At 32.5% G+C, this 23847-nt stretch overlaps 2 protein-coding genes across 4 annotated transcripts; one reads left to right on the forward strand and one right to left on the reverse strand.

The window, feature by feature from the left end:
• Positions 1–204: 204 nt before the first annotated feature.
• LOC130648490 (uncharacterized) lies at positions 205–1104 on the reverse strand. Its single transcript, XM_057454541.1, has 5 exons — positions 1014–1104; positions 910–928; positions 672–808; positions 492–565; positions 205–402 (listed from the first exon to the last, which is right to left on the reverse strand). The coding sequence occupies exons 1-5, from the start codon at positions 1102–1104 to the stop codon at positions 205–207; spliced, it is 519 nt and encodes a 172-aa protein (XP_057310524.1).
• Positions 1105–5515: 4411 nt separating this feature from the next.
• LOC130649006 (zinc phosphodiesterase ELAC protein 2-like) lies at positions 5516–23550 on the forward strand. Of its 3 annotated transcripts, none has more exons than XM_057455184.1 (20): positions 5516–8002; positions 8071–8178; positions 11906–12058; positions 12620–12709; positions 13613–13797; positions 14067–14296; positions 15199–15404; positions 15812–15947; positions 16399–16793; positions 17103–17241; positions 19272–19313; positions 20375–20460; positions 20969–21023; positions 21302–21419; positions 21537–21615; positions 21695–21842; positions 22056–22705; positions 22993–23037; positions 23130–23177; positions 23360–23550. In XM_057455184.1, the coding sequence occupies exons 2-17, from the start codon at positions 8084–8086 to the stop codon at positions 22134–22136; spliced, it is 2238 nt and encodes a 745-aa protein (XP_057311167.1). In that variant the 5' UTR covers positions 5516–8002; positions 8071–8083; the 3' UTR covers positions 22137–22705; positions 22993–23037; positions 23130–23177; positions 23360–23550. The 3 variants fall into 3 exon arrangements, with proteins under 3 accessions (XP_057311167.1, XP_057311168.1, XP_057311169.1); XM_057455185.1 differs by having other exon boundaries at positions 5516–6586; positions 7778–8178; XM_057455186.1 differs by having other exon boundaries at positions 5520–5646; positions 7778–8178.
• Positions 23551–23847: the final 297 nt, after the last annotated feature.

A 23847-nucleotide genomic window follows, 5' to 3' on the forward strand; every position in this document is an offset into this window, starting at 1 on the left:
TCTTTTTACTTTCAAATGCTTTAATTTGACATGTCTAACTATCTACTATTAAGAGATTATATTCAATGTCAAGTATGATTAGGTATGCGAGGATCCAATGATTCCATGGAATTGTTAGCCAATACAATTTTGTTTTAAGCAACTATGTTGTCAAAAGTGTTTATAGAAACAACAGTAATAAAAAAACGGATAGGTTGAAAACTCTTAGTGTGTTGGATGATTTCCTCTGAATGGTATTTTGAGTAACTTTTTTAAGTAACTCTCTAATCTCAATGAACTAATGTCTTTTAATTCGTTTTCAGCTAAATATATCTTCTCCAGATTTTTATTCTCTGACAACAATTTTTCAACATGTTTTAAACGGTCCTGTGACAAATCCAAGTATTTCAAAACTATCATTTTCTTAAGCGGAGTGGAATATATGTTTGAAATTTGATAAGTTTTAGATCAAGTTTTAATAGTTTCGAAAGTTTTGAAAAGCTTAAAATCACCTCGAATTTGTTGCCGCTTGAGTCCAAATAATTCAAGTTGATGGTATTGTCAAACAAACCTTCTGGTAAAGTGTCTAAAAGATTATTTGCGATGTTGAGACTTGTAATTTGTGACAGTCCAGCAAATTCGTCACCGTTGAACCGTTTGATATAGTTGTTTTGACTTAATTTGTCTAAGACGCCCAAATTTGTTAATATTGTCAAATGTTTTCAGTTGAATTTTAGAAAGGTCTAATGTATTCAACGACACTAAATCTGCAAATACGTGGTCTTCGGTAATTTTGAGCCAATTATTGCTGATATTTAAGGTTACATACCTAAAAATATCAGCAATAATTGACTCAAAAACACGCAAAAATTTCAAATTATTAAATGACTCATTGTCAGTAAATCTTATTTTATTTTTACGCAGATATACCCTGCTTTGACATATTGAACTATTAAACATTCCATATCGAATTTTTTGATGCAATTACCCTCAATATTCAAGCTTCGTAAATTCTTAAACTTTCTCAGAAATACCTCTTCTATATTCCCCAGGCGCGTTATTTTTCAGATTGATGTCTTTAATACTTAGCATTTCAGGGAAGGTTGAAGTTGATACTTTAGACATTCTATTGTTATCCAAGGAGAGCCGTCTTAGGCTCTTCATACCATAGAATGCGTTGTGTGTTAATGTTACTATTTTGTTACTGCTCAAATCGATGTCATTTAACTTTTTCAGTGGAGGAAATTTATTTGGAGGAGTTTAGTTATGTGGTTTTTATTGAAGTATAAAAGGCATAAGGACGAAACAAAGACTGTATTTTTAAAGACATTATTTCGTTGTTGCCCAAATATAATTTCAGCAACTTTGGCAGTCCTCTGGAAAAAGAATTTTTTACCATTTTGATGTAATCAGAATTGATGCATAGATCTGTTAATCGAGAGGTTTTGTTAAAAAAAGCGAAATCAATCTCAGCTAATTTGTTGTGTGACAAATTAACAGATATCAGATTTTGTAAACCTCGAAAAGGTGCAAATGCATGAGCATCAATTCTGGTAATAATATTATTATCCAATTATAAATTTGTGAGAGACTTACATTCTTCAAATGTTCCATCTTCCAACATCCCAATGTTATTATGTGAAAGTCTTAAAGTTGACATGTTACCCAGTTGGTTTAATACACCACGATTGATGGATTTTATCAAGCTGTTTTAGAGATATAATGTTTTCAACTTCTTAAGCTGTGAAATGCATTTTGTTCGATGTTGGTGATGATGTTTTCATGTAGGTCGAGAAATAATAAATTTGTTAATCCATAAAACGTGTTTTTCTTTTAAAGAATCATAAGTTTGTTATTGTATAAGAACAAGTCCCGTAACTTTCTACTTAAATCAACGAATTGTAAGTATGTCGCTTGTCTGCAAAATACCTGTTCCAACCTTTTGATTTTATCGCTGAAAAGAATAAAAGAATGCACTTTTGTTTTTAAGTGTGCCATATTGTAAATCTGCAATCAAGTTATTTACCAGATGGACGTATTTTAAATGTGACAAATTGTCAAATGTTGACCTCGATAATGTCTGTATTGCATTGTTATTCAAATAAAAATACTTCAGGACAGAATCCTTAGACATTATCAAATCGATATAATTAATGTTTTACCAGAAAGATGTAAGGATGAGAGGTAGCGCAGGTTTGAAAATCCTTCTTCAGAAATGATTTCTCCAATTTGTTTCTTTGCAGTGCTAAATATTCCAATTATATCTAGGTCAAGTCCGTAAATGTTTTTGAATGCAGTACATATAGTGGTAAAAAATTTATAACTAAACTCGTGAGAAATAAAGAATACTCCCACGGTTGTCTCAAATTACCTCACTGAGACGTTTTATTTTTCCAAATCGTTAAAAGAAAAAATCAGGAATTTCTTTTAATTTCGGAAACTTCACTTTTAATGTTTTCAACTCATATACGGCGCCCAACCAAAAAGGCAAATGCTCTGGAAAAATGGTATGCATTAGAAAAAGACTAGTCAGTTGCCCGCGAAAACATCCACGTGTTCGCCCGTCCTTTTTTACCGCACTGTGTGCGTCTCGCTACTTGCGCAGCTAAGCTACCATTTTGCATGACAGACGTGGCATATCTTTCATTTTTGAATGCTGTTGTCAAAGTTTTTCCAAATAGTGTTATCAGTGAGCAAAGCCAGTTAAATTCTCCTGCCCAGTTGGAAGTGAAGGCATCAACTCCTCCCGTGTTAGGACAATAGAATTTTTTCTTCCTTGTGTTTAATTCGTCGGAAAATCTATCAAAAGTTACCAATTATTTGTGTCCGGTGATTTTGCAATTACATCTGATGTGACGTTCAATTCCCTAAGAATCCAAGTTGCGTGTAGTGAAATGTCGTTAGTGCTGCATAGGCTGTAAATTTAAATGGCTAAATTTTTTAAGTGCTCTTTTGTGCTTCCTGCCTCAATGATTCTAGTAACATTGATATTGTCAGTATACCACTGGACTGTTTCTTTTTTTAAGAGATGAGAAAGAGACTGTAAAACTGAGCGACTGCTGTAAGTTCGCGGTAAGTAGAACTGTGCTTTTTCTCGAGATAGGTGAAAAATCTTTTCGCAACAACGTTTCCTAATTTTTCTATCACATAACCTCCGTATTTCTTGCCGCTGGCGTCCGAATATACGACTTTTGAAATCGTAGGATTATGTTTGATAGGAGGTTCATTTCCAAAAATTCAGTTCGCAAAGCCTCGGGAGTGCAGTATAAACTATATTAAGAATAAGGTTTCGATATAATAATACATTTGTCTGGTAAAGAGCCGAGCCAACGGGCCGATTGCTGGGGACATCGATATAATATGATCCGTAATTCTCGAGGTTTGTTTTGGTGATACAATGGGTTTGCTTAAACTGACTTGGATCAACTGGAGCAAATTTTGAATTTTGTGTGGCGGCACTGAAAATTCCATGAGGGTTGTATTGATTTGAAAACGACGCCACGAGCTAAAATGTCTCTAATTTTTAGTATATCAAAATATGATCGGCATCCAGCTCTTCCATCGTCTAAGTACAACATACATCGTATTCCTTGAGCTCGCCATTTTTGACTAGCGGTTTGAGGGTTTTCGTAAAAATGAAACATGCGCTAGCTAAGCCAAATGGTAACACTAAGTAAACATAATATTTAGTTGTTCCGTCCACAAAAGTCAATGAAAATCCTAAATATTTCCAGTCGTCTTTAGAAATTGGGATATGATGATAACCGCTTTTGATGTCGAAAGAAAATAATAATCCTTCTCAAAAATACCAGATACGGTGTTAATGTTTTCGTACTTAAACTTTGTTACATCTAAATACTTATTTACGTGGCTTAAGTCCAAAACGAGTCTCAATTTTTTGTTCTTAGTTGCAACAGTCAAAAGGGTTCACACAATAAGGTGGATTTTCGACTTCTTTAATGCAATCGTTTTGTGAGGTCGCTTATAGTATTTCCAATAAACCTTTTCTCTTGAGACTAGATAAATTGTTTCTGGCCGAATGAAGGTAGAGTCGATAAAAACGGTAAACGATACCCATTTTTCACGGTGTTTAAGACAAATGGGGGCGCCTGTAATTCTTTTTCCCAAAAATCTTAGTGTGCCGTAATCTTACCAGCGACAGAAGCTTGAGGTTTGGTAGTTTCTAGAATCACATTATCCGGGGGGAACCAAGGAAAATTGTAACAAATAAATATTAACATATTTAATTTACTGTAAACACGTGTGTCTAATAAAGAAAATAGAAAATTACAAAAATGAATGTTCTTATTTCTTTCTATCTGTAGAAATCGCAGAAGATATTGATGCTGAAGTACCTTTTGAATGGAATGGGCAATGTGTGGAATAATACCCTACGCGTCTACAGTTATAGCAAGTCACATTGTCCATGAAATATCGTTCGCCAGAGCTTTTAGGCTTATTGCTCATAGTGTCATTGGCCTTGTTCTTTTTGATTTTGTCCCTAACTTCGCGAGCAGATTTCACAGTTTTTAAGTCGTTTTTCCTCATCAGAGCCGGATACAAGATTGGCGTTCTCAAATTCTCGAGCTGTCAACAAATCCTCCCTGTCTGCAATCCTTATCAATTTTATTCGCAATAAGACTAGTTTCTTACCTTTTTTTAAGCACTCTTTTGCTGTGTTTAATTCATTTTCTTTAAGGGCTGCCAAGGAATTGTCAATGATATGCAGGATTTTTACTGCAGCATTATATTCCCAGTTGCCTTTTTGTTGCAATGGTCCATGTTTCATCTTGGGCTTTCATTCCATTCTGGCTTTCAGCTTGTCCACATGTCCAGATGATTGTTCTGCAACTGCAACAGCGGCTTTGACTATTGTTGGCTGAGTCTCTCAATGGTTTTGGCGATCACGTCTTTCATGTTTATGACTTGGCGGGATGAATTATTGGGTGCTTGTTCCATGATGTACGACGATGATGAACTGCTGACACCGAGTTAACTTTCCAGCATAATGAAGGATCGAGGAATTAGCATGTCAAGCATAGCTTATATATGAAAGTTATTGCGCTCGCGTGCGTGCTGCGCATGAGTAGCGAAAGCGATAAACATTCGTGCAGAATGGTCAAGAAACTCGATTTTCGTCAATTTTCGATTGTAGGAAATCCCGTTTATAATATAGATGTAGCGCAATTGCTGTGGCAGAAAAATTATTATCAGGTTGGAGAAACATTAAGTTACCTATTTCTTGTTTGTTTGGGTTTAATGTTTATCCTTGATTAGAGGATTCAAATACGTTGAGTCTCGGAATCAAGCAAGTATAAAAAGCAATTAAAAAACGCTCATATATAGTAGGTGGGGTTATCGTTTTACGCGAATTTTTTTAATGACTTTATGTGACTTAATGACTTCTGATAAAGTGTATTATCCTTGTGGGTGAATTTTGCGGGACCAATTACCCAGGGAGGGGGGGGGGGGGGCGGTGAATTACTTCAAGTGGCCATTTTCCGGCTACCGTGTAGTTTTTCTGTTTACGCAGTTTGGTTCGCGAAACATGGCGTCAGTAGCTGCCGTGACTTCTGGTTTTTCACGTTTTCATGATATCACAATACACCTTTACGATAATTCGGGAAAACTAACACTCCATCGCAGCTAATTATGGGATCGGAGGAGGTAAACAACACACTTTTATAAGAGTTTATTAAGGAGAAAACACGCTTTCGTCTCTAGCTAACAAACTCTCATAAAAACACGTTTTTACCTCCTTTTTTCTGGTATTGTAAAACGATGGAGAGCCATGTAGGAACGCATATAGCTAATATATATAATAAAATTAAACCAAATCGCTGAATAGACCTTTTTGAATGTTTACGTCTTTGTGGCTCTAACAACTGCGTGGCAGGCAGAAAGATCTGGAAGCTTGCTGAAGAAAGGTCTTTTTTAGCCCATTTCTTTCAACAGAAACATTCTTGAGGCTTTAACATATTATTGTGTGTAGATAGATAACTTCTGATTGGCACGTATTCATATAAATTGGTAATAATACCTTTGTGCGAAAAAACAGACTAAAAAGGATCTTACTCTTACCTTCTTAGGGCCCGCATCTTCTGAAAGGGCTTACCGCAGAAAATGTAAACATTTTAAAGGTCTATAGCTAAATAAAGCTAAACTAGAAAAAAATTCATAATACACAATATGATGGGTTTGAAGTAAGAGAACTAAGATTCTATGAAAGATTGAACCCCTATTTATGAAAAGATGACTGCGTTGAACAACTTGTTTTCCCATAATAGATAGCTATAATAGATCCCATAACAGATAGACCCTTAAAAAAAGGACCTGTAATTGGTTTAAAAGTATCTTATGAGATTTTCCAACCTGAGAGAATAGCTAGCTCTAAAGGCTCCTCTCAGCCAAAAAGAGGATGCTGATAAGCCGCAAGCTGCATTATGTAAAGGGCAAGTTTAGATGACTTTTTGAATTGAATTGGCGTTTGTCTTCCGAAAATTGCTCGCACTAAATTGAATTCACGCGAACCTGCCTGGAGCATTCCTGAAATGCAATTTCTTGTAATATGCCATGCTGTTAGAAGAATGTTAGAAGGTGCTAGAAGGTAAAAAAGTTGTTTATCAATTGTATTGTATCAATACCCTGTATTGGCACCCTTGTGATGCTGGGAAAAGTGACATGTGGTATATTTTGATTAATTATTTATTATTTTATTAATTTGCAATAGGCGTTAGCTAAATCATTCTTTGTATGCTAAGTTTGAGGAAAGTTGCAACATATTTGTATTATATCGCCCTATATGTATATTCACAAAATTTGATTACAAACTGAAGACATGAAATTAAGAGGCTTGGGACGAGCAAACGAGTGTCATTTTGGCATCTATGCATTTATAAAATTTAAAGCACATCCCTTAACTAAAATTACTGATGAGAGAAATTGTCAAAATTTGCTATTACTTAAATATGACATAATAATTTTTGCAGCATAATTAAATCTGAAGTTCTTCAAATGTAAATATCTTGAGATTGAAAAGAGCTTTTTAAAAAATTTAGAAAGACTTGTTAACATATAAGTCCAACATCATTTTATACCTCACATTCCCTTTAAAAGCAACATGTATCAAGCGAACTGCTTCATGCAATATTAGGTATAACTATAAGTATAACACAGAACTGACTGTAAAAGATGGCAATATACATAATACTCTTCTGATAACAAATTTGACAACCAGAATGGGGCTTCTGCTGCCTAAACTTGCTTAAAGGTATCTTGCGGTACTTTTGCTAGTTATACTTGAAAGGTTTTCATGAGAAATTCCCAATAACATATTCACACTTTTGTTAAACGTTCATGTAACCCCAGAAATCGTTTTTTAAATATTGGTTTTTCTTGCTACCTTCAGAGCTTCTTCAATTTTTTTGTTTGTTAAAAATTTCAGACTAGCTGCATTCTTTTTTCCGTCACACGTTATTTTGTGTACCACGCAAATTAATGACTTTTATTTGCTTTAATTAATGACTTTCATAGCTAAAAACAATAAATATGTCCTCAATCCCAGGGTTTGTTATACATAAAAATCCTTGGGGACAAGGTTTCCTAAGTTACTTAGTACATGATATATTATATTGATTAAATAAAAACCAAGATTGTGTAAGTGCCTTACACAGTATAAGAGAGGGAAATCACTGTCTAATCAAAGTTTTTTTCTTCTGATATTTTTTCAATATGTTGCGTGTTTCCTAATGCATGGCTTTATTTATTCGATGTATAAAAATTAGGTGCTGTTTTACAGGTTTACCAAGGTGATGATGTAAAGGTGGTGATGTATTTGTACCTATCCAGTTTGACATTTTAATCCTATTTACATGAATATAAATATTTGGCGATCCTGATTATCATTATTCATACCAGCAATTGTGTATGAGCTTCTAACTTGTGATGTCAAAATTTTACATAATTATGGACAAACTTTCTATATATAAATCCTATCAGAAACCAATGAAGACTTTTCTAAAAGGTATAAGCAATTCATAGATAACTTTTAAAGGAAGAGTCAATCCTTTTATTGCAGTTTAAGTATTTTAGGTTAGTACAGAAAATGGCAAGAGCAAGTAAAAAAGTTTTTTTGCAAGTATTATGGACTGGTGTTGATGGCAGTTGCCCAAGCTTGTTCCTGTTTACTGACACAAAACGGTACATTTTATGTTTCCATTTTTTTAGATTTTCTTTAACTGTGTATATATACATTATTTTTTGAAGGATAGCATGCAGGGTCAGTGACGTATCCAGAGCTCTTTTGGGAGTACTGTTTTCTTATACCCAACTTTTGGTTAGTGTAGTATCTCCGTGAGGCAGCACCAAGGTTGGTGCTGAAGGGGAAATTTTGGGTTTTGAGTTCCCTAGATTGCTGGAAAATAGCTTTGCGGCATTCAAAACAGCAAAATTTTGTCCAATTATTACTTGCATTTTATTACATAATTGTCCCAATTAGCTCTCTATGTTTTAAGATAAACTGATTAGGAAGTAAGTTGTACACGCCTATTTACGAACTGAAGGTCAGGGGATCATTAAGTATCACAGAAGTCGCCGGTGACGTGCTTCGAAAATGCTTGTCACAGGCATATTTCAATGCAACATCTCTTCTCACAAAACGATGTAAAGCGCATGTGCAAAGAATGTTACACATACGACACGGGCTCCGAGGTTATTTTTTGTTGCGCATTTATTTTGCGGTAGAAAAGTGGGGGACATTTAAATCGTGAACCCCAAACACGATAATCGAGCGTCTACTGGTATAGTGACTCTCTCAATCTCAACTTCCTTTTCTACATGTCCGAAATAGCATGCATGACTATACGGGCATTTTTATATTTATTGTTCACTTTTCAGGTCATCACAAGCAAATAGGCAAAAATAACTTCAAAAGAGTTTACACCGCACGTGGGTTTCATTTTTACAGGCATAAAGAAAAAATCCATTAAATTCGGACCTGAAGAAATTATCTACAATTAAATCCATGATAAAATGTCTATTCCGCCTGTAAGTGCAGTTTTGCAGACTTGCTTCATCGGCTCCGTCGGCGTTCACCTCCGCATTAGTTAAGAACCGCATGGCTGGATTTCTTGTATAAGACCTGGTTACCAACGACGAAGGGGCCAGGCATAAGAGATTATGTCTACTTGGTTCTTTTAACAAGTCAGGAGTCGGTGAATTATCTAGGATGGTCAGGTTGGCTATGAATAGGCTTGCTTGTGGATTAAAAGGACCAGGACTATTCAATAATTTCTGAGATCTAAAAGTGTCCGACCATGACGGAAATCTATCGGAAGTTTTGTCTGACAAGTCTCCAAAAATTCTTTCGAGGGCTGCCATTGCACGCTACAAAATGGATTTTAAAGGTTGATTTTGAAAACTCAATATTTATTTTTCAGGCGTGCGATTAATCACACACCTGAAACGATTTAGGCGTGTGCCAAGGCGTGCGTGTGCGATCGCATGCCTCTCCTGAAAAAGACTGCAGGACTGACTTTTTAATACGATATACAATTTTTTCGATTATTATTACTAAACATATTCTCTTTCCCCTTTTAAAAAGATTTTTTAAACTTAATGAACATGTTTTTTCTTTGGTATTACATCACAAGAACATTTGTCCGAAAGCTGTGTAAGGTACAGGACACCTAACCTCTCCCATGTTCTGGTTATATTTAACTTGCATGGGTGCGGCGCACTCTTCTCGCAGTATTCCCTATGACGATGAAGGTCGGACTGACTTGTGGCATGGTTATAAATGGTCCTCTGTCTTTTGTTCGAGTCTCAGTGTAGTGCACCAGCCAGGCATGAGAGTGTCAGCATGAAGGAAAGGGGCCAACTATAATGTTCCCTATACCTTACGTTCTTCATAATAACACCATTCATTTAAATTTCACAACAAAATTACGTCGGCAATTTTTTTGCCGACGAAACTACAGTATTTTTGTATTTTACGTTGGCAGTGTTGAATACCAACGCTAATTTTAAGGGCTGGATCATTGATACGAAGTTTTGATACGAATTACCCACCAATAAAATTGTGATTACCAAACTTGTCCCCAGCACTGTATTGATTTCGAAGGGGAAACGGTTCACTAGCCTACGTTCACAGACGTAGAGTTGGTTCTATAACATAGGCTGAAGCTATCGTTCACTGGATTTATTTTGAAATGGCTGAGTGGGTAAAGATGGTGGTAGGCCCATGAAGTAAAATACGAAAACAAATTATACAAAATTCTATTGTTTCAAAAATACAAATTGATACCTTTTCAAAATAGAAATGATCAATTTTCCTAGAGAGCATCACAAATGTTTGCCTCACTCACTAGTTTCAAAATAATATAGTTTGAGTGATGTGCACATGTTAACTATAAAAAGCATATTGATCAAATCATTATTTAAGACAGCTAAAGGGTATTCTGCCCCAAAATATTTCCAACTAAGAAAAAAAGGATTTCATATTAAATAATATGGATCAAAGCTTTTAACAATAATAGTTTTGTGTGCAATTTTTTATAATCTTTTGTGTAATGTTTTATTGAAAAAAAAAGTATTAAATGAAGTATTGAGAGAGATAATATTTGTTTTAATAGACCAAATCAGGATTAAAGTCACCCATGTGCAGCACATCACGCTCCAAAATTAGTGAAGACATGCAATGAAGATCATATACAATACATGCCTGCTATAGCATGCACTCTAACCATTGAAAGCTTTAAGTGAAAATTCATTTGTCAAATGTTTTGAGCTTTAACAACATTACCAAAAACAGTTTAAAACCACTTGTGGTTAAATAAAATCACTATGGAAAACTTGCACTTTTATAACACACCATAACTGGGGTGAACGAAAAATAGCACACTAAAATAATTCAAGTGTGTGCTGACAAGCGCATGCCATTCCTGACCAGGCCTGTTTTAAAACGCGCTAAAGTAAAGTCCTAAAAGTAAAGAAACATGCGTGCAAAACTTTTATATTAGCAATAGTTTTGTGTGCAAAATATCACAGGCAAACCAGAGTAGATAGTACAATTATATTTTTTTGTCATACAAAAAGGTAAAAAAAATAATCTGACGACCCACTGATCTTGCAAAAAGCCAGGATTACAAAATCAACAATTAATTATTGACAACCTAAATGTTTTTTAAGAGAAAAAGGCGCATACACACAGACACACAGGTTAAGAAGATTTAAGAAGATTTTTAAATTTTGTCATCTATCAGAAAGAAGCCAGAAAAAGTTATATAATGGAAAGTTTACTGTAATAAAGTTAAAATTAATTATTTTTAAATTTTCTTTAAATTAATATTTTTTGCCAAGGAAAAAGTTATTTTTTGTTAGACATTATTTACAATTTTTTTATATATTTCTATTCACTTTCAAAGAAGAAAACCATTGTTAAATAGTATTATTTAAGAAACTTCACTTTGTTTTGAAGGGAATAGTAGCAAAAGAGAAAAACTAAGATCTTTGTGAACTTTGCTTTTGTAAATTATACCCTAATTTTATTTGAAAAACATATGGTCGAAGTGAGGGTGAAAGTTAAAACTTCACAAAAGATTTGTAAGATTTCTCTTATACTCCAAAAAATGACCTGAACATCTTTGACAGCCTTAGCAATACCTAAATACCTATGAAAAATGCTGATTGCTAATGTTAATTACCAGGACTGCAAATTAATTAATTCTTCAACATAATGATGCAACCCTGGGGAAATAATCGTAATCTTAAAAATTCACTTAAGTAGACAGACAGAAAAATAATGACTCTTATTTTGATGCTTTCAGTGGCCGATGCATAAGGAAAAAATCCTTAGAAGTTATTTTTTTATAAAAAATTCTTTGTTTACAATCTTTGTTGTTTTATTAAAGAAAAAGCGTTGTTTTAGGTATATTTTCAACTGCAGTGAAGGAATACAAAGACTATTTACGCAATGCAGAATAAAAATAGGAAAGCTTGACACATTTTTCCTGACCAGGTATCAGTGGTCACACATGGGTGGACTACCAGGATTTGGAATGACTCTTAGAGATGTCAAAAGGTGATTTACTTTTTCTCCAATTATTTTGTGCTACAAAATGTACAACTGAAATCATCCTGCAGAAAAAAGTTTCTATATTACTCCTTCTGTAAAACTTTTCTTTAGGGACAGTAGTAAATCAAAACACAATTGTAACTTAATTATTACATTGAATGAATGAAAATTAATTATTCTGCATAAGTTAAGTCATGGTGGCCCCACAGTAATTGTTGACATTTTTTATTGACTTAATTTTTGACCTGTAAAAGGGTGTGTATTCAAATTGATCAAAAAATATTTTATAAAAATTTTTGAGTTCAACAGCATAAGTTCAACATCATTAATCTTGGTTTAGTTCTGTTGTTCAAACTGCTATTTACGGGTATGGGTTTGCACTGTTAAAGGGCCAGCTTGGTTTTAGCTGCAAGTTAAAAAATAAGTTTATGGCATTGCAAAGTGGCAAGCACTACAACATTTTTGGTAGTGTATTCGTGTTTGTAATATGGCAAAGTATGTATATATCTAGCCAATGTCTACTGACTAACAGTTTACTTTTTAAAGTTTGTTTTTGTTTATTTTTAGTAATCTTTTCGCAGAAAGAGAACAACTAAAAAATAAAGAGACACAGAAAAATACTAAAAAAGTTAATATGCAACATTCAAACCAACAAAGGTATGTTTTTTCTCTCAATGTTGACACAATAACGAATCATAGGAAAATGCAGAGAAGGTTTTAAAACAAATGCTTGCAAGTCAAGCTTTTATTGAACCAATTTTTAAATTATGCGTTAGCTGCGGGTCCCGCATTTTACTAATCCATAATTTGAATCTGTAAACTATGCTCTTGATAAAGTCTAGCCCAAGTAAAATTTGACTTGAGCTCTCTTTAGCAAATCTATTTTTTTAAATTTGTATTCAATTGCTTTCACTACTGAAAAACAATTAAGTAATTGTTTTTGCCAAAATAGTATAAGGCACTGTTTCCCACATAAGAGTAACAATCTTACAATCGTCAGGTGTGAATTGTGGTATGATTGTCCTATGGAGAAAAATAAAATAAGTAAAAGATGAAAAGAGTTTTTCACAATAACGAAATATTATTTTAAGTAATGATTTTTATAATCCATTGTTAGCGTTATTATTATTAGCTGCTGGCCAATTTTCTGTAATTTGATTTACATATATATTTTGTTTGTTCCACAAGTAGTCACTAAGTTTACTTAATGACTTGTCTTACAACTTTTTGATATCTGATATTCCTGGCCATGAACATTGCTGGAACTTGTACTAGGCTTGTCTCCAAGCCAAAACAGCAACCTTTGTGCAGTGTACAGGGACAAAGGAATTTTGTTGCTTTACATTTTTATTTTTATATTTCGTGATTGCTCACGCAAACGAAATTATCAAAGCATTCAATTTATCGCTTTTTTCTTATTGATAGGCCTGCAATATACTAATAGTTAACAAATGCATCAGAAACATGCAATGTGCAGTCACATTAGGGAGTAGTTTAGAGTAGAATCTGATAATATACATTCATAGCTAAATTATACTTAATTATACTTTATTATTTTAGCTCTGGTGTCATAAATGTACATGCTCCCCGAGGCATGCAAAGAGTGCTGAACGCATCAAAACATTTTATGCGATTTGATACATCTGGTGTATCATTTAATGTTATTGAACATGGTCATTTTCGTCAAAGTTGTAATGATGTATACAAAGATGATGAAATGATTGTTCATCCAATACCGTTATACAGTGAATTGTTACTTAGATTTTTTTTAAGTTTATGGCTCATGACGTTCTTTGTTAAGTTTTTGCCCATGGCTTGTCAGGAACTGAAATCAGATTTTGGTTGTTTGCATAAAAAATAGACAAAAAGTTTGGTAAATCCTGTTCTCTGCTGTATTTCATTACCAGGCTTCAGAAAAGCTAATTGCCATACCTTGTCACTACTACAGTTTTTTAAAACATCAGTTTTTTTAGTAAATTGAAAGTAAATAAGTATGAACTGCTGTTATTATTAGATGACTCATCTTGTGCTTCTCGACAACAGTATTATTCTTCCTACGGAAATATTGATGACATTAACGTTTCACCTCGATTTTCGCCACCCTCACTTTGTTATGCATGTCACCTGCATGCAGTACCTGGAAAGTTTTTAGTAGAAAAGGCAAAAGAACTACGAATACCTCGAGGACCATTGTATAGCAAACTAACCAAAGGTGAAACCGTCATTCTGGAAGATGGTAGAAAGGTATCTGTTTTTCAAATTTCTACTTATTTCTTGAGTATTAGATGATGTATGACACCTTTAAAATTAAAAATAAGTGCTTTCAATGCATATACCGGCCTCATTAAAGTCCAAAAAAATAATATGTTGTAGTTACCTTTTTTTTGTCAATTTGGGTGTTTTCTTTAGCAATCAGATTTTTTGCAAAGTTTAATGAAAATCAATTAAATAATTTCTTTTTGCAGAAACATTGAATCTGGCATTGTTGTATTGTCTCATAAAACTGATTAAGCCATTTTCACTTTTACCGAAACTGATACTTTGCAACATTTAATATTAATAAAACTATCATGCATACAACATCAATAAAAGTATTGTATACATGATAGTTTTATCAATGCTGTTCAATGTAAGTATGGAGAAGTGTTCTTCAGTTTTTATTGAAAAGCCGTACAATAAGTTGTTACTTATTTGTATTTGTTTAAATAAAATTTAGTCTCAAGTGCAATCCCTTTTTGTAGTCCTTTAATAGTCTTCTCTAGCAAAATGTTAATTTCTCCATTGTGATTATAATTTTCTGTAGATCTTCAGGATCAGAATATTGACCTTTGTTGGAGTTAAAGATAACGCATTTCGATTTTCAAATTTAAGAAAATCTGCAAGATTTGCCTTTTATTAAACCTTTTTTAAGATATCCAGATTCTTCCTTAAAAAGTGTTAAAACTACATGGGTTTTTGTCCTCTGTAAAGGAAAAAGGGATTATCTTATTCAAACTAAACGATTCATAGTGTCTCTGACTATTACACACTGTATTTAGACATGTGTTGTTATAATGTTTCTACTAACTTTTTACAGGTTGGTTCTTGTATGTGTACAGTTGTTGGTTTGCTTACCCATATTTTTAAATGCAACTACTTTTTTCTAGATTACACCTGATCAAGTTGTGGAACCAGCATTACCAGGACCTATTTTTCTTATAATTGATTGTCCTTCTCCATTACATATTTCAAATCTGATTAAAAATGAAAAATTACAAAGCTACATGTTGAAAAATCAGTTGCCACAAGTCATATACCACTTAACGAAAAAATATATATGTGACGATGATTTGTATCAAAGTTGGATAAGTAGGTATGTTCTTGTGTTATTTTATTGTTGTGTGTCATGAAATGGGCAGGTTACATGTTTTGCTGTGTTGAAATTAAAGCCCACAGGACATGGAGTGACTCCAGAATGTGTGGTTTACTAAGTTCGATTATATTTTTTCTCTTGGAAAAAGCTAAAGAATTTAATCTTCTTTTTCTGATCACAAATTTTTTGTTACGTTACTTTAACTAAGTGTAGAGTGGGATGTGTGGGATGGAGAATATTTACTAGGAACACTATAAAATCCTTTCAATAATTCTTATTTTTGTAATAGTTAATTTCACCCTGCTAATGTTAACCATTGGTGTTATATAAGAAGACGGTTTAAAATGATTGTGCTATCACTTGGTTTTACAAAGAGGCCTCTAGATAATTTTACTGTTTTTATGTAGGTTTCCGTCCAGTGTGCAGCATATATTTCTTGATAATCTACAACAAAAGCGAATTGTTTTTCAATCACAATACAATGTGCAAACAATACTGAACCGTATACACCCACATGTGTTTCCATTAATTGAGCAGCAAAAGGTATTTATGTTTTTAATTAATTAAATATTTTTCCTAAGTGAATGTTTTGCTGTTATTTTATGTTGATAACATGCTCTTGATGGTTGGATTGTTATTTTTGTAAACCAATTTTATTGTTTCTTCATTCATTTTTAATTTTTGATAATTCTTAAAATACTATACTTCGCTGATAGCTCATTCATGGTTTTATTGGCAGAAACATGTTTTTATTGTAGAAAGTAACACGTTTGTAAACTTGAAGTTTTTGTAGTAAAAAAGAAAGGAAATATTTCAATTTTACACACCCTGATGCCCTGCGATGTTGGGTAATTTTAGAAAAATCACGACAATCCTAGACAATTCTTTTATCTTTTTGCTGCATTTTTGGAAGAGTCTAAGAGTAGTCCACAAGACTGTCCTTACATAATTTTTTTGTCCTTACATAATTTTTTTGTCCTTTCATATTCTGAAGGCAATTAAGATGGAGGAAAATGCAACCAGTGTAAATTTTACAAAATATAATTTACGAGAAACGTTTAATGGCTTCAAATCATCAATTGATAACACAGATGTATTTGGTGACAAACACGATCAAGATCTGTTGAAAAAAAGAGAAGAGCTTTTTAATTCCATTGCCAGTGATACAACTACTGATTCTGCTAAAAAACTATCTGATGAATCTCTAGGAGAATATGAGGGGCAATGTATAAATATAAATGGAAAAAGACTTTTAAACGATTCTTTATATTATCCTAAATGTAAAAAAGTTGAATTGGATCGAAGTTTTCCTCAAGTAATTTGTTTCGGTACTGGAGCAGCAATCCCGTCAAAGAATCGAAATGTTTCAGCAACACTAGTACTTTTAAAGTAAGTCTGTATATTGTTGATTGCAAACTAAATATTAAAAGAATGAAAAAATGTTGGTGCTAAAAACATAGTTTTGTTATTAAGCATTCAAGAAACCTGTTGTCAATAGCATTTTCTTGTTGCAATAGGTAACATTGCAAGTGAACGAACACCGCTTTAGTGAAATTACATTTTAATAATTTTTGAAAAATTGAGTTTTATGTTACTTAACATGTGATAAACCAGTTGGATAATAATTCGCCAGTTTACTTTTATTATTTTTAATTTTCTATTTTTGCTATTTATTAATTTTACTATTCTTTATTTAAGTGATAAAGATGCTGTTTTGTTTGATTGTGGAGAAGACACCTATGGTCAATTAACCCGACATTATGGAGATAAATTAAACAACATTCTCCTGAAGATAAAATTTATTTTAATCTCGCATATGCATGCAGATCATCATCTGGTAAGTATTATACTATGTTAGTGAAGTTTTGTCTGATTTTTTAATGCAAGGTGTATGGCCGTAAGGTAATTTAGATTTTTGACTATAATTAAGTTTATAAACTTTCAAAATTTAATTGGTGGTTATTTGGATTATAATTAAAACCTGCACTTGTGAACTTGATTAACACTAGCCAAGGGAAAATCGTCGAAACGTTGGGTTAAGCCCCAAGTAACTGTGTTACTCTGTGTGGAACACCCAGTGGAAGGATCAATAAGAACTGTAGACTCTGCCACACAATCAGGTGGAGCGTTCTAGTGCAGCTATGCAGTATGTCCTAACTTGGGTGAAGTGCACACATTATAATGTTGGAGGGGCTATATTTTTTTCAAAAAATAACTTTACTGCAACTTTAGCTAAAATAAAAACACAATTTACAACCCATTGTTGCCCTGTCAAAGCAAATGCAATCAGTCAATATTATTTTGCGAAATAAATTTCCATGAAAGTTTAGAAATTAATCGTGTTGACGCAGTGCTTACTACAGATAAACCATGTTGCACATTCATGCAGGCCTTATCGTTTTCTAAAAAAACTTAACCGCCGCTTCGCTTTCAGTTTAAACTACTCAATAAGGCCCCTGGAAGAATCCACTTAGGCAGAATAACAATGTATATTAGGTTGTTTTGGATGTTTTGCTGACGTCAGCAGTGTAGATAAAAAAAAATTGGCAAAATTTAGTTTATCAGTTGCCTGTTATGTGTAGAGCTTGAAATACTCATTAAAATAATGTATCATATGTTTTCAATGAATGGTTGATTAAATATAAGGGTTTGAAAATTTTTACGTCAGCAAAGAGCCGGCAAAACACAAATAAGTTTTTTTAAAAATTTTTTTTACCTGTTGCCTTGATCGTATAGATCCTGAAACGCTGATCAAGAGAATATATAGGATCATATATATTTGAAAAACAGTTGCAGAGATATTGGGTTTGAAGATATATTGATGACGTCATCAACCCGTTCATTCCGAAACAGATTTGGGGCCCCAGGTTTGGGTGATCCCTAATTACCCAAGCGGTGAAAAATCATTGACGTTACTACATCCTTTCCAAGTTATTTGGCCTCAAAGTTTTGGGTGCACTGTAATGGCTTCATTAATTTAACATAGGATATTGACGTTAAAGTAGTGTTTTTGACGTCGCGCGGTAACGTCAGAAAACTAAACATTTGAGACATCAATTTTTCGGTGACATTAAAGAAAAATAAACAAATCTACTTTGCCTGTACAGACAGACACACACACAGTCTCTGTATTATTACAGACACAGGAAAAAGCCCGTTGTTGCCCTGTCAAGCTGAAAAAAAATCAATTATATACTCAGAAATTCTATTTTCCTGAATAAGTTTTCATGGCAGTAATAAAAGGTGTAGCTACCTAGCTGCATTTACCATAATAACTATTGATTATAAAAACAGTATTTGGCTAATGTCTAGCTTGCTAGATAGATAGCTACAACCCCAAGAATAAATAATAATATACAAAGCTAAAAAAACCTTAGAAAAGAGGGATAAATAAGGTTATAGTTAGCTAGCTGACTTAGCAGGATGCTTTGACAAGATATTCATCTTCACATATGAAAACATACAACGAAAATAAAGAATCCTATGGTTAAAAAGTATTTAGAACAGACGTAGATTAAAATCCCATTGGAACTTTGATTGAATGTTAGTGAAAATCGACCCATGTGATTGGTCTAGTGTGAGCTGTCAAAACAAAGCCAGTAAAAAACAAGGTCTACTGGGATTAGAAATAAAGCTGTGAGGCTGTGGGGATTTTTCTTGAGTCTCTTTGTGCACAAACGGACAGACAGAATAGGGCTATTATTAAGGAGATTAGCAGAAACCATATTTAGTGCTATAGAGGTTTAATGTCTTACATTTAGTTTTTTGTCACATAGTACTAATTTTTCTTGTCATAATATTCATAGAGTATAAATATCTTACATTTTGTTTTTTTTTCATACAGTAATAATAATGTCTTTTATTTAGGGTTTGACAACATTACTACGAAGGTTGAACACTCTGCAGAAGGTAATACTCTTTTTTATATTATTTGCTCAATTTATCGTTTGCCATAGTAAACGAATAACCCTAAGCATTTTCTATCTCAAACATGTTTGTTGTTCCCTTTTTGTGGAAATTCAGCTAATTTTCTCTCTCTCTATCTCAAACTTTCTTTATCTTAAATTAATTTTATTAGTCTCTTGTGAGTTTGAGAGTGAGAAGTTATATCTAAATATTTCTTTTTTTTTGTTTGGCAAGAAAGAGTCAGGAAGTTAAAATAAATGAGTAATAAAGAGTCACAAAATCAAAAAAAAAAACAAGTTGAAACAAACTTTGCCTATCAGCATTTAACATAACAGCCAATCAACAGTTTTTGACTGCTGAAATTTGTCATTGGATCGTCAGGACACAAAAACGGATTAACCAGCAACAACATGTGCGTTTCCCAAACAGAAATACAATCGTGAAATTTAAGCAATGAAAAAAACACATTGTTTATCAAGAGCGTAGCAAAATGACAAAGTATAAAGTTTATAGCTACCAAAAAATCTTAACAAATAAACAATCAAAATTTACATTGAGTCTTAACCCGATCATTTAAAACAGTTTTATATAATCTGCAGGTGAATAAAATTAAAAAATTGTCAAATTTTTATTTAATTATATTGTTTTTTTTCTTCCTTTTTCTTTTCTTCTTTAAGACACAAATATTTTTTTAAAGTAATGTAATCAAAACCATGGCAATTTAAGTCTTAAACATAGATTCAAATTTATTAATGTTATATTGTTGCAAAAATGTGTGCATGTTTTTTTCACATGGAATTTCAAATTTTTAATAGCATTTGTGCTATTTAAGTTTAATTAAGACTCCCAGTTTTTGATGCGTTTATGTTACGTATGAAACCCCTCTCAGTTTACCATATATTTCCTAACAATAATTTTGATTTATAAGCTGAATGTTGAAAATACTGGCTTGAGGAGCCCTTTTTAAATTCTTGGTGGTCACTGTGATAGCCAGGAATAAAATATATTTACTTTAAGTACTGATTAAAAATATAAGTGTAGCTAACTCTTGTTTGTTTCTTTAGGAAGAAACAGTTCATGTTGTGGCTCCAGGAAGATTTTCTAGCTGGTTAACACAATATGCGGAAGTTAGTGAGACTCTCAAATTCAAGTGAGTGAAAATGTAAAGTTAACATGTTTTTTTGTTTATATTAACATGTTCTTATCTAGAGACGTAGAAAACCTTATAAGAAAGCATTTATTTACGCAAAATTTAGGAAATTAACTGTTATAAAATGGTCCAATTTTTATTTTATTTTACAGCAATAAACTTTTGTGAACAAGCTTTTTTCAATAAGTTTAATTCTTGATGTTGATAAAAATACGATGAGCAGAGTTTATAAGCTATATGTTAATTGATATATATAGATAAGTCTACATTAAATCACAATCAATTTTAATCATATTAATTAATTTTGATTCATTGAAAATTTGCACTTTATTAAATTAAATCTGCTTGTTTTCTAAATTTTTTTGAATGCATATTAATTTTTGAGTTACAGAAATATAGAAGTGCGGTAGGAAGATGAGAACTGTTGCTAAACATTATATTCGCGTATTTTTGTAGATCCTCTGTAATAAGAGATCATGAAGTATTACTAAAGAATTTCTGATTTTAGATTTACAGCTTGTCAAAACATACTTGATAATGCCGTTTTCCATAATGATATTCAGGTGAGGATCTTGATGTTCCCACTACAGTTTAAAATTTTCAGTATTTTCTTGCCTGCAAGGATAGTATTGGTTTCTAATTTGTCCTAAATGGGCAATTCCCATGTCATTGAACACACAATACATTTTAACTATTTAGCAAGATAGTTTGTATGTGGTTATATGCATTGATGTTCTTATTTTGATCTTTTTTCCCTTCACTTTCCATTTTTTTGGTTTGTGTCAGCATTTGAAATCTTTTCTTGCTGAATTGAATTGTAGCAATATAAGTTAATACTTAGGTGAAAGCTGTAAAGGTTGATCATCCAGGCTCTGCTCATGGTTTTGTGGTTTGTAATCACAACTTCAAAATAACATACTCTGGTGATACAATGCCATGTGAGAATCTCATTACAGCTGGTAAATCTGTGCTTTTATTTATTTTACTTTTTTTTAATTGTTCATATTCCAAAAACTTCTATGCATCAAAAGCTTCTGTACATCGCATGCTCTGCAGACATTTTAATTATGTTTTAGGGAGGGATTCAACCTTACTTATTCATGAAGCTACCCTGAATGATGATATGCCTGAGGAAGCTTTGGCAAGGAAGCATAGGTAGGTAAAAAAATGTATGTCAGTTAATAAAGTGTATGTTTCTGTTATTAAATTATCTCTAAAATACTCATATCCTTAGTACAATAACTCAAGCATTGGATGTTGCCGACAAAATGAAAGCAAAATATGTGTTGTTAACACACTTCAGTCAACGTTACCCTAAAATGCCAGATCTGAAAAATACTACGCTTGCAAGACACACTGCTTTTGCATTTGACCACATGGAGGTAAAAGATTGATTTTTTGTTTTAGTTTGTGCAGTGTGTGACAGTCAGAGTCATGTGTCTGATTCACTACTGCACAGCTTTGATTAGCTGTTTATATTTCATATCTTATGTCTTGGTTCCCAACTTAGTTTTTTTGGTCATCATTGACCGTGAAGTTGTTGTTTTAGTCAACTAAATTAATTTTGAAAACTTTCTGTATTTTTTTCAATTTAGATATCATTGGATGATATACCAGAGTTCTATGATTTAATTCCCAAGTTGAAATTGTTATTTACTGTTGAAACTGAAGAATAACTGTCAGTGAAAGTGAATATTTGTTGTCATTAATTAATTTTTTTAATGTAGTATCTTGTGTTTTTTTTTTTTTGATTTTGAGTAAAAGTCAATTATTTGGTTACGAATGTCTTTTGCAGTACAGTAGTTTTTTAGGAGAACTTTTGTATTGATATTATAATATTGTGTTTACAGTTCTTTTATATAGATATAAAATATTTATTTATATTAGACTAAATTGCATAATTTTATTATTTTATCTTCATCATTGTTTTACATTCTTATTTTCGAAAATTATATTTTAAGAATGGAAACGGTAATGAAATTATGACTTTAAATGTATTGGGTTGTTGACACGTGTATTGTGACACCATATATAGCTATCAATTAATACTTTGTCTCCTTATTTTCTTTATGTTTAGGTCCAAATAACATCCTCTTAAAAGCGTCTGCTTACTCTCATTTAACCAGTCGTTTACATGGTGTATTGTTATAGTTTAGAATAGTAAAAAAGTCAATGGATAATGCAGTTGCAAGAGAAAAGAATCAAAACAGGGTACATCTAGAAAAAGCAAGATTTTTACATCAACGTAAGAAGTTGCCTAGCTTGCCCATGAAAACTTCAGTTTCAGACACAGACCCCCAACATGCTTGCAATTGAGTGTGCATTCTTTAAGAGACTGAGATATGGAATATTACTTGCTTAATGAAATCAAATTTATGCACCAATCTGCAGAGTTTCTTCAATTTTCTAAGAGTATATCAAGCAGGACTAATGAGCTGTATTTTTTCACTTTCTATTTGTTTTTTATACTTCTCTATTCCTATCATTTTATGTATCATTTTACAGAACATGTTGACTACAAATCTAATTTAGGCTGGAAGCAATTTTATGAAGAAGAGAAGAAGGACGGAAAAAACAGTATGTGTAGTTTTTTATTTACTCATTTCACATTCTAAATCTCTTTTAATGCAAAGGAATTTTTTTATCATGTTTTTTTATAATTATTTTAGCACCTTTTTACTATTGTCTAACGAAGAACAAACATCCAAAGTTTAAAGGTTGGACAAGCAATTTACTGGTGTTTATAAATGTGTAACTTTTTGATTTTTCATTTGTTATTGTCATCACGTTTTCCATGTTTAGATAATTTAGGTAGTTAAAACAGTTCTTGATAAACTAATTTTCAACTCGTTAATTGTATGTTAAGAGCTTTATCTACACATGTATTTCTGTTTTTTAGATTTTGAACCATTGGATTTAGATCAGTACTTGAGAGACTGGGCTATAGAACATGGAGAATAGGAGCAGAATTATCTTATGTTTAATTTTTTTAATGCAAATAGTTTTGTGTATAAAATAGTTTGTGTTAATGTATTTTTTGCTAATCCAATACTTTTTTTTTGTTTAAGAATAAATCATTGAAAAGATAGAGCTGTCTTTTTTAAGTTGTTTTTTATGTGTGTCAAATTAGATCATTACCTTAAAGGATTTAATTTTTACTTATTATTTATTCTACAAGTAAAGCAAACTTTTTTGTATTCAAAATAAAGGAAAAAAAGGAATTACTTGGAGTTTTTGACATCTTAGATCTTGTTTCTTGTTTTTGTTTTGCTTGGATCAATATTACAATCAATACAATCGCAATCTCGAAAGTTCTGGAATTGATTTTTATTTTATTTTATTTTTTTGGGGGGGAGGGGGTGGGAGGGAATGTACGCTAGCCCTAAT

Source organism: Hydractinia symbiolongicarpus, chromosome 7 (genome assembly GCF_029227915.1).
Source record: "Hydractinia symbiolongicarpus strain clone_291-10 chromosome 7, HSymV2.1, whole genome shotgun sequence".
NCBI classification, from domain to species: Eukaryota; Metazoa; Cnidaria; class Hydrozoa; order Anthoathecata; family Hydractiniidae; genus Hydractinia; species Hydractinia symbiolongicarpus.

Excerpts from the sequence above, each read along its gene's own strand:
- LOC130648490 (XM_057454541.1), bottom strand. The coding sequence starts at position 1,104 with ATGTCTAAAGTATCAACTTCAACCTTCCCTGAAATGCTAAGTATTAAA. Across the intron at positions 566-671 it reads CAATATTAACAAATTTGGGC|ACACTTTACCAGAAGGTTTG; the intron begins GTCTTAGACAAA and ends ATAATCTTTTAG. Across the intron at positions 403-491 it reads CAAGCGGCAACAAATTCGAG|AAAATGATAGTTTTGAAATA; the intron begins GTGATTTTAAGC and ends ACTCCGCTTAAG.
- LOC130649006 (XM_057455184.1), top strand. The coding sequence starts at position 8,084 with ATGGCAAGAGCAAGTAAAAAAGTTTTTTTGCAAGTATTATGGACTGGT. Across the intron at positions 12,710-13,612 it reads CAACATTCAAACCAACAAAG|CTCTGGTGTCATAAATGTAC; the intron begins GTATGTTTTTTC and ends TTATTATTTTAG. Across the intron at positions 21,024-21,301 it reads TTTTCCATAATGATATTCAG|GTGAAAGCTGTAAAGGTTGA; the intron begins GTGAGGATCTTG and ends GTTAATACTTAG.